Source organism: Macrotis lagotis, chromosome 4 (genome assembly GCF_037893015.1).
Source record: "Macrotis lagotis isolate mMagLag1 chromosome 4, bilby.v1.9.chrom.fasta, whole genome shotgun sequence".
Classification (NCBI taxonomy): Eukaryota; Metazoa; Chordata; class Mammalia; order Peramelemorphia; family Peramelidae; genus Macrotis; species Macrotis lagotis.
In genome coordinates this window covers 190,260,126-190,271,725 of record NC_133661.1, presented here as the reverse complement: position 1 = coordinate 190,271,725, position 11,600 = coordinate 190,260,126, and the positions used below count along the sequence as shown (strand labels likewise).

General features: G+C 35.1%; 1 protein-coding gene across 1 annotated transcript; it reads left to right on the top strand.

Annotated features, from left to right (window-relative positions):
- The first annotated feature begins 4,526 nt into the window (after positions 1–4,526).
- On the top strand, positions 4,527–5,525 carry LOC141522835 (olfactory receptor 4F6-like). Its single transcript, XM_074236262.1, has one exon. It carries the CDS (start codon positions 4,527–4,529, stop codon positions 5,523–5,525), a length of 999 nt encoding a protein of 332 aa, XP_074092363.1.
- Positions 5,526–11,600: the final 6,075 nt, after the last annotated feature.

Sequence of the window (11,600 nt, the reverse complement as noted above, 5' to 3'; positions counted from 1 at the left end):
TTTTTGGTAAGATTTTGAGTTTCCACATTTTTTTTCAAGTATAGCTATGTTAAACACATGTCCATATTAATCATGCTGTGAAAAAAGAATCAGAACAAAAAGGGGAAAAAGAACATGAAAGGATAAAAGAGCATAAAACATGAAAGAACTTTTAAAAATGGAAAATAGTTAACTTGGGTCTTCATTCAGACTCCATCATTCCTTGTCTGGATGTGGATGATATTTTCCAACACAAGTCCTTTAGAATTTTTTTTTTTTTGATTATCATACTGCTGAGAAGAGCAAGTCCATCACAGTTGATCATCACACACTGTTGTTGTTAATATGTACAACATTCTTTTTGTTCTGTCCACTTCACTCAGTATCAGTTCATGAAATTCTTTCCAGGCTTTTCTGAAGTTTGGCCACTCATGATTTCTTCCATCATTTTGTTCAGCCATTCCCCAGCCAATGGGTGTCCACTCATTTTCTAATTCTTTGCCACTACAAAAAGAGCTGTTATAAAAGTATTTGTGCTTGTGAGTTTTTCCTTTTTTTTTTTTTTCTGTTCTTTTTGGGTTATAGACCAAGCAGTGATATTGTTGGATCAAAGGGTTTGTGGCCCTTTGGGAGTCGTTCCAAATTGCTTTCCAAAAATATAGGATCAGTTCACAACTTCACCAACAATGTATTAATGTCCCAGTTTTCCCACATCTCCAACATTGATCATTTTCCTTTTTTGCCATATTGGTCAATCTGATAGGGTGAGGTATTACCTCAGAGTTGTTTCAATTTTCATTTCTCTAATCAATAATGGCTTAGTTTTTCATATTAATATAGATAATTTTAATTACTTCTTCTGAGAACTACCTGTTCATATCCTTTGACCATTTATCAACTGGGAAATGGCTTGTACTCTTATAAATTTGATTCAGCTCTCTATAGATTTAGAAACAAGTCTTTTATCAGAAACACTAGCTATAAAAATTGTTTTCTTACATTGCAATCATTTTAATCTTGGTTACATTGTTTTTTTTTTGAGTGAATCTTTTTATTTAATGTATTCAAAATTATCCATATTGAATTTTATAATCTTATCTATTTTTTATTTTATTATAAACTTCTCTATTTTCTATAGATCTGATAGATAAACTATTCCTTGTTCTAACCTGCTTGACCTTATCTTAGAACAGGGTGTGAGATATTGGTCTATACCTAGTTTCTGCCATATTATTTTCTAGTTTGCCCAGCAGTTTTTGTAAAGAGGGAGTTCTTTTCCCAGAAGGTGGAGTCTTTGGGTTAAATAGCCTTTGAATTCAACAAATATGTTACTGTAGTCATTTTCTTTTGTACCTAATCTATTCCATTCATCCACCAATCTATTTCTTAACCAGCACACAACACACTTCTTTTCAAAGATAACATTTTTACAATGCCCTGTGATTCTTCCTCAACCCCAGCAGCCACACCAAATTACAAATGATTGTTTCCTTAGGTATTTTCCATTCACATCTCCCCAGTAGCCTCTATCCCTCAGGTGACTCATTAGCTGTTTCTCCTGGCTGTATGGGCCAAGCCAGTAAGATTCAAGAAGATAATTCCCTTGGTCAAATGAGCTCAGGCTAGAAACCCTTGTCTCTGCATTCACCAGGTATGCTAATTAGTTGTCTTTTGCCCCCTCCCCGCGAAAGCATTTTATTTGGTCCTTTGTGCTGGTTGAACTGTTGAAGATCCTTGTATATTTTTCAGTGGCTCCTCCGTAATGGTGATAGAATCAAAATTTGCATAAATGTGTGCAATTCTGGTTTTTAGACAAGAAGAATGGAGAGGATCTGAACTTCACATAAGAATAAACATGATGTACCCTAGACTATGGAGAAGGTAAAATGTTCTGTGAAATGGACCTCACTTTTAACCCAGGACCAGGGACCCAAGGCAAATACCCAAAATATAGGAGCAAGTCTGGAAATAGCACTATGGATTAGGCCAAGCACAAGCCTGGAGTTCTATATTCAAGAATTCAGTTCTTTATTTGTTGTCCCTGTCAATGTTTCATTTTTTTTTTTCATTTTACATTTTTTTTTTTCAGGAAGGGGGGAAAATTAACTTCAGGAAAGTGAGAAGGAAGGCCTTTTTATGGTGTGGTTCACTTCTATCATTACTTGAAGATTAGATGTATTCAATCAATCTGATGCAATGAGCTTTCAATTTGGAACAGTACAAAGTTTTATTCCTCAGAACAAACCCCAGTGGAATAGGCAAGAGGAGATCATGCTGAGAATTCATCCACTGGAAAAAAAAATCACCAGAGGATGTCTCAGGCTAGAATTGTGTAATGTATTAGTGATTGGCCTTTTCCAATGGGACTGAGGAAAAAATACTATAAATAATATTATTTTTCCTTTAACTAGAATATGTTATTAGAGATTTTTTTCTGGTTTGTCATAGCAATTTAAAGATAATGTGAACAGGGTTAAAGAGGAAAGTGACAAAAGCAATAGAAATGGTGAAAAACTGTAAGGAATTCCTCCCCAAAAGAAGAAAATTATGGGATTTTGCTTTGGTAATGACATTAAATATATACACAGAATATTGTAATGAGAGTGGTGGTAATTATTTGCTTTTCTGTGATCCTTGAGCAACAAATAAGAGAAAAAGTCTTGAAATTATAAGAAAGTTCATTGGAAGTAAGGAAGACCTTTTTGGGAAGTGAAGAGAAAAGTGAATAGAGTGTTGGACCTGAATTCAGGAAGACTACCGACTTTAAACACAAATTAGTTGTATGACCCTGGGAAGTCACTTAATCCTGTTTGCCTCAGTTCCTTGCCTTTAAAATCATCTGGGAAGGAAATGAGAAGTTCTTCTTGTCTCATGGCCAAGAAGATCCAAATTGGGATAATAAAGAGTTGGTTATGGGGGTGGGGAAATGTATAGGAACCAATATATCAATTAGATTTGTGACCCCAGCCTATGGTTGGCATGAAGGGTCAGGAACAAAGTCTTTCAAAGCATATAAAAGAGCTTGTATGTTGGGATTTCCTGTCCCTCTCTTCCACCATGAGAGAGGTGTGCAATTTTGTTAAGATATCTTAATAAAAAACATTTTAATCACTCTGAAAATAGAGTTGATTATGACTAAACAACAACCATAAGAGCTTTTAGGGGAGATCAAAATCTCACATAATGTGATAAGTGAGACAGTGAATTCTTAGTCCCTTTACTGTGAATAAGAATACCAAAGATAAATGTGCAATGGCAAGATTAAATTTGGTAGAAAACAAGGACAGATTGATGTAGATGATCTTTTTAATTCCTTTCTAGATTGACAATTCTGAAAAGGAATATTGTTACTCATCTCTTTTTTGTTTACTGTCACGTTGGCTATGAGACTGATCACTTCCACTTGAGAGAAAAATGGAATTAATACTTGAGAATAATAGAGAAATAGATTTTTCCTTTTTTACCAAATTGACTTAACTTGATAAAAATAAGCCATGCGTATAATTTATGGAAAATCCATGAAATCCCTAAAGAAACAAAGAATCAAGTAATCCTTTGAACTATCCATTCTTATCTATTATTATTTTTTATGACAATCATGTTAAGGAGCTATGGATTTATTTTGAGCAACCACAATGTCTTTATCAAGTATTCCTAAATATGAACATTTCCATTATCATACTCAGAATTTTCACTCATAATTTTTATCTGTATCACTAAATCAAATTCACTCAAACAAATTCAATTCAGCAATAAGTATTTTATCAAGAAATCATTATGTGTAAAGGATTGAGATAGAAAGATTACAAATGCCAACATCCTTTCTTTGGAGATCTTATGATTTAGTGGAATATTCAACAACCAATCAGTATTCCTTTCTTCATTATTTTCCTCATACCCTCTAAACTGCAAGATTTCAACTTTGATAAGATAGTCCCTGTCATGATGCAGTGGACAGAGCAAAGAAAATGGAGGCAAGTCGGCTCAAATGTTATCTGAGAAAGTTATTAGTTACAATAGTACAATTACACAAACTTCCTTAAGAGTCATTTATCTTGGGGCAGCTAGGTGGCGTAGTGGATAAAGTACCGGCCCTGGAGTCAGGAGTACCTGGGTTCAAATCCGGTCTCAGACACTTAATAATTACCTAGCTGTGTGGCCTTGGGCAAGCTGCTTAACCTTGCTTGCCTTGAAAAAAAAAAGAGTCATTTATCTTTTGGAAGTCAAGTCTTCTTCCTAATCTAAGTTAGAAAAACTATGTAATCTTCTCAGGGGAACACTTTGCAGGAAATTATACTTAATTGAATGTATAAATTCTAGTACCTTTACTAAATCGTTGTTCCTTTATTTTCACACTTTGTTTCACAACAGAGATAGGGATCTTGAAGAGGATATTGCCTTGTGTCTAAGGTTAATGTGAAATTTGACTTGGGACAAAGATACTGAGCAATCCAGACCACCAATATTATAGCCACATATTTTTATTCTCCTATTCTCCTATTACCTCTTTCAGGTAATGGTACTGTCAATTGTTTTTATTGGAGTCAATGGATGAAATGAATCATTCTGTAGTAGCTGAATTTGTGTTCCTTGGACTCTCTGATTCATGGAAGATTCAACTTCTTCTCTTTCTGTTTTCCTCTGTGGTCTATGTGGCAAGTATTCTGGGAAACCTGCTCATTTTGCTCACTGTGATCTGTGATTCACACTTACACTCTCCTATGTACTTTCTATTGGCTAATCTGTCCCTCATTGACATGGGTGGTTGTTCCATTGCAGCCCCTAAAATGATTTGTGATCTTTTCAGGAATCACAAAGTCATTTCATTTGGTGGTTGTGTTGCTCAGATTTTCTTTACTCATGCTCTTGGTGGTGTTGAGATGGTGCTGCTCATTGCCATGGCCTTTGACAGGTATGTTGCCATATGTAAACCTCTTTACTACCTAACCATTATGAACTCAAGAATGTGTATTTTGCTTCTGATTCTTGCCTGGATTGCTGGGGTCACTCATTCAGGAGTCCAATTAGCTTTTGTTGTAGACTTGCCGTTTTGTGGCCCAAATGTATTGGACAGTTTTTTCTGTGACCTTTCTCAGTTCATCAGACTGGCTTGTACTGATACCTACAAACTGCAATTAATGGTCAATGCCAATAGTGGTTTTATTTCTCTGGTCTGCTTCTGTGTGTTGATTATTTCTTACATCTTCATATTAGTCACTGTACAGAAACATTCATCAGGTGTTTCTTCCAAAGCTCTCTCCACCCTGGCAGCTCACATCAGTGTGGTCCTTTTGTTCTTTTGTCCATTGATTTTTTTCTATCTATTGCCTCACCGTATATCTCACCTGGATAAGATTCTTGCCATCTTTGATGCAGTTGTTACTCCTTTTCTGAATCCAGTCATCTACACATTCAGGAACAAAGAGATGAAGGTGGGAATGAGGAGAATGTGCAGTCGGCTTGTTCTCATAAAAAAATTGCTCTTTAATGCACTGCTCATGAATCTTGAGATTTTTGAGTCTGGAGTAATGGAAAACTGTCATTGAACTAGCAGCAATAAATTTATGTCACAGAATATGCCTTAATTTGTTGTATATAACTAGAAATTCATTACCCTCCAGATTTTACATCTTCAGCTAAGTAAAAATGTTATATTAATAATTATGTTAGCTAACATGTATATAGTGCTTACAATGTGCCAAGTCCTTTAAAATAATTATGTCACTTTTTCCCATAGCAAACTCTGGGGTTAGGAAGATCCCATTATTTTCCCCTATCTACAGTAGAGGATCCTGAAGCAAACAAAGTTTAAGTGACTTGCACTCATCAAGTGTCTATGGCTGGATTTGAACTAGTATTTTTTTCTTCCTGACTTCAGGTTAAGTGCTCTCTCCCCTGGATCATCTAACTGTCTCTAAAACCCTAAATTTCTATACAATCCTATTTCTGAAATTTTTCCAAGAAAATGTGATACAAATATTCTTCCATTCTGGAAATAAATGTTCTTTCCTGTCCCATCTCTATTTCTCTCTATAATATCTAAGTCTTTTTATTTGTACATCAGGTTAACTTTATGTGCTATTTACCTCTATTCTGTCTCACCATCCAAATAGTCTGTTTCTAATTTCATTGAATTGTTTCTAATTGCATTTGAATTTATTCTCTTGTGGTGTGTTTCTTTTAATTTTTCAAGGTAATGTGGTTGATATAACTGAAGTCAGATTTGAACTTAGGTCCTCCTGATTCTAGGGCTGGTGCTTTATCCACTATGCCACCTAGTTATCCCTGCATTTGAATTTATTAGCCACCTACTATGCTTGAGGAGGTGTACTAGGCCTGAAGGACAGAAAGACAAAATGGAAAACTAGTTCCTGCTTTGGTATGGTGAAATGAGAGAATCCCTGTATTCAAATTTTACCTCTGATACTTATTAGCTATATAGTTCTGCACCTGTTGCTTAACATTTCTGTGTCTCTGTTTTCTCATTATTTGGGGATAATAATAATAATAATCTCAAATGAAATAATATTTTATCTATGTTTAATAAATTTTATGATTCTGTATAAATATGTACTACTCTTATTATTTTCTGAAGTTCTCAGTTTACCATTTGTTTGCCTTTCCTTGTCCTATTTTACTCCTTTTCTTCATTCTTATTAAATTGTTTTGCTTCTGCTCAAGTATCATATAATTATATAATAATTAATATAATAATATAACACATGCAAATAATATGAAAACATGATATAACACTATATATAAAACATTATTATAGAATTATGTAAATATTTAATATTAGAATTTGATTGAAAATCTATATTTTTTAATTTAAAAATTAATATTCTTAGAGATAGAGTTAAAATGTTTGAAGTTAATATTATTAATTATCCTGTACATGAACCAAGGACTTTTGATTTTTGACTTTTTGTAACTTTTTCTTTTTTATACTTTCAAGTGAAGTTCCTTTCTGGAACCTTTCTTTCACTTGCAGAAAACATGGAGCATATCACATATTTTTGAATTTGACCCTGTGAAAATCAGAAGGCATTCTTCAGGGTGAATTATACTCTTTTTTATATTTCCTCTCATTTTTTATTAGATTCCACCATTATATCATTATTCACTTTTTTTTTAGGTTTTTGCAAGGCAAATTGTGTTAAGTGGCTTGCCCAAGGCCACACAGCCAGGCAATTATTAAGTGTCTGAGCCGTGATTTGAACTAAGGTAATCTTGACTCCAGGGACAGTGCTTTATCCACTGTACCACCTAGCCGCCCCTGTTATTCACTTTCAGTCCTTCCCATATTTTCAGTTCTAACAATGAACTCACAGAATTAAATCACAGTCTTTGAGAATTAGAAGGAATTTCAGCAGCCATATAGTTTGACTCATACCCCGTATGAATCTCCAGTATAACATGCCCTAGAAATAGTTATGGGTAACTAGGTGGTCACTTTAATAGAATTCTGGGCCTGTGGTCAGGAACACTTGTCCCTTTGAGTTCAAATCTGGCATTAGACACTTACTAGTTGTATGAGCCTGGGCATGCTACTAAATCCTTTTTGCCACCATTTTCTCATCTGTAAAATGAGCTAGAGAAGAAAATGACAAGCCACTCCAATCAATTTCTTTGCCAAGAAAATCCTAAATAGGGTTGAGTTTGAAAAAGTCTGAACAAGCAAGGAAAATTGGTTCTATAGACCTTGTTTAAAGAAATCCATGGATGATGACTCTCACTCCCAAGTTTCAAGTCAGGCCTTTATGTTTTCATCAAATACTAATGATTAGAAAGTTTTTCTTGGCATCGAGCCTAAATTTGTTCATTTGTAGCTTTCATCTAATACTCCTCATTTTGCCCACTGGGATTAAATAGATCTTTAGTTTCTACTCCACACAATAACTCTTCAATTATTTTATAACTCCGCATTCTTCCCTCCTTTTCCTCAGTCTTACTCCCCCCACCCCCAGATTTTTTTTTAGGTTTTTGTGAGGGAAATGGGGTTAAGTGGCTTGCCCAAGGCCAAATAGCTAGGTTATTATTAAATGTATGAGGCTAGTTTTGAACCCAGGTACTCTTGACTCCAGGGCCGGTGTTCTCTCTACTGTGCCACCTAGCTGCCCCCTCTCTAGATTTAATGCTGTTTTTTTCATATATAAGAAACTCAGAGTCTTTCATCTTCCTGGTTACACTTATCTGAACACTATCTAGCTCATATCTTTCTTCAACTGTAGTACACAGAATTGGACATCATATTCCAAATGAGGTCAGAAAAGGGCTGAATACAGAGGGTCTGACAACTTTCCATTCCGGGAAACTTTGTTCTTCTTATGTTGACTAAGTACTCATAAATTTTTTTTTTTGGCTTCTGTATTGCACTGCATATTATATTGAGCTTACAGTCCTCTAGGACTCTCAGATAATTTTCAGAATAATTGATTCCTAATTTATGCTTAAGAAATTTACTTTTCATACCAAAATGAAAGAATTTACATTTATCTCTATAAATTTCCACCTTAGTTGATTTAGTTCAATATTATGGTCATAAAAATATTCCCTGGAAACTTACTGACTGGAGAATCAAGAATACCCAGTTTTAGCACTTTATCTGTTACACTACCTGTGAAACTGTTGGGTCACTGAACATTTCAGTGCCTGGATAGCTACCTAATAAGATTTTTCCCGGAATGTATTGGGATGTATTAAAAAACTGAATCTCCTCTTCACTCCAAATGCATGCAGGATATATTTTTAAGTTTTATCTATATCATTGATATTTTCTCCATTACCTTCTTAAGTCTAAAACTCAGCAGGATAATAATAAATGATGTGTGTGTGTGTGTGTGTGTGTGTGTGTGTGTATGTTTAGCACCATGGTAAGTGGTCAAAATTCTATAAATTAAGCAATATTTAATTGTATATATACATATAATATATATATATATATATAATTTTTCCTCATTTAATAACTTGCTTATACATATAAGTGAGATAAAGTTAATCATTCTGCTATGTCAGCTCTTTTCTGATATATTCTTTTGTCATTGGTTGGAGCACTTGTTCCAGAGCACAAAGCAAATTCTCATGATATTGAATAATTTAGGATAGTTTTCCTGGTGGCAGCCTATACCCTGTTTTTGCATATATGCATTTATTGGGAAAAACTTGATTATCTTTTATGATAGTGATCTCTGAACCCCTTTGACTTCTCATCTCTGTCAGTAAAATATTTTTGAACTTGCACTCCCAGTGCAAGTGTAGTGTGTTTAGAGAAATGATTATTTCTCTCTTGTGTTTAATAATTAATTATTGTATTAAGACTAAGGTTTTTCCCATTTCTGTTTCTTCATCCACAAATCATGCAGTATGAGAAATCTAATGCAGAGATTTACCCGGACCAAGATCTAATCAGACGGTAAAAGAAATTCTAATTTTGGGTTAATGGATACATTCCTGTTTGCTCAGAGGGGTCTTGGAAGTGTTGATTCTCCCTTTTGTCATTCAGGTGATATGGAAATTGATAAGTCCTTTTGATGGGAATTTGGGTGACTCAAGTCAAGTACCCCAAGACCCTAAATGTAAAATAGCCCATGCTCTCATTGAAATATTCATTTTCTTATTAATTGTTAACTAAACAGTGTTGATTGCCATCCAGAAGAATATCTTTAAACTGTGAGCCTACCTCCATTAGGAAACTTTGGTGTAAGAGAGATAACCAAATAATCATCCTTTTGTTAAAATGCTGGTGTTATTAATAAAAATGATTCAGTTACTCAGAAATTATGACTCGAACCTTTTTAAATATGTGTTTCTGTGTGTTTTGAGCATGTTTGGAATTGCCCTTCTAGATTCCCCTTAAGCACGAAAGTATTTAGGGTCTCCTTTTGACTATAGCATAACCTAGTACTTGAAAGGACTTGATGATTTGCAGTGATTTGACAAGCCATTAGGAATTTCTTGTTATTTCTACTCCATGGCAGTGATAGAGTGATAGTGATACTAAATTAGTTAAAATAAAAAAACAACTTTATGCTTGAACTCTTTTCCTAATCAGAAGACCTTTAATATCCAGGTTAGAGTTAAGAGTACACAAACTAGCGTGGGGACTAGGTGAATAGAAAAAAGATGATGTGTGAGAAATATTAAGTAGGAGAGATAGTTTGGAAACCAATTGGATATATGACATGAAGACAGATGAACAATTGAAGATGATACTGAATTGTGAAGCTAGGTGCCAGTAGGATGGTGGCTTTCTCAAAAGAGATAGGGAAGGGGCAGCTAGGTGGCACAGTGGGTAGAGCACCAGCTCTGGAGTTCAAATCTGACCTCAGACACTTAATAATTACCCAGCTGTGTGGCCTTAGTCAAGCCACTTAACCCCATTGCCTTGCCAAAAAAAAAAGAGATAGGGAAGCTTGGAATAGGGGAAAGATAATGCAATGAAATCTGGTGATGTAGATCAAAGCCCATCTAGATTTTTTTATTTTGTTCTTTTAATTCTATCATAACCAATATAAATAGATGTTAAGTTTAACCTATTCCTATCTGATTACTACATTGGAATGTAAATCCCATTTTTCCCAGAATATGTGCTTCAGTTAGTATGCTATGGGAACAAGAGGTAAGCATGTTTTGAGGGGAGACATTTCTCCAATGGCCCCTCTGTAGTTGCCAATGGGGAGTTTGAGAGTTGGCATGCACAAGGAGGGACCTGAGAGGAGGCATGTTAGAGGAGACATGAAGATGTAGCTATTATATTGGAGATAAACTCCATTACTGGTTAAAGTGGGGAGGGTGGGATGACCCATTTTTTTTCATCTACTTTCTTGTTCACTCCTTGGAATCACAATTCAAAAGAATTTCAATTCTATCCTCCACCAAGAACCATTCTTATTTCATGTTAACCAAGGAAATTTATTTCCACTTTAAACATTCTCCTCTCAAAATCCAAGGTATGCCAATCTACATGTCAAGAGCTGTTGGAAAGGAAAGATGACAGTTCACCTCTGTGAGAAATTTGATGGAAGTAGATGTGTTTTTTTGTCTTTGCATTCTCAAAGAAGACCATGACACCAGGGGAATGATGCCATGGCAAACCCATGGATTTGTTTTAAGTGAGGGGCGCTGTGCTAAGTCAGCAGTCTCATTTTCTCCTCCAGAGACATCTGAGTTTAGGGATCAGATAGGAATAAGAATGACTGGAGATGCCTATGGGTGTGAAGTAATCAGAGTTAAGTCTTATCCAAGGTCAGACAGCTAGTAAGTGTCAAGTATCTGAGGCTGGATTGGAACTCCCATCCCCCTGACTCTGGGGCTAGTCTTCCATCCACTACACCCAGCTGCCATGATGGAAGTGGATAGTGATTGACTTGAAGTGTCAGCTTAATTTTATTAAGGAAAGGAAAGAAGCTGGGTCACTGTAAAGGCCAAGAGTTGTCTGAATCCATTGTGGAGTCTATTATTCTTATTATCCAGAATGAGTCAGTTGTGTTATGCTCACTTTTGACTGAATATTTTTTAAAAATATTTTTCATTTTTATTACTCTACTAAGAAAGGCACTATTAATGGGACCAGTTCCATAATGAACCTTCTGTTGTTCATATCTCTTTGATGTAGCATGGAT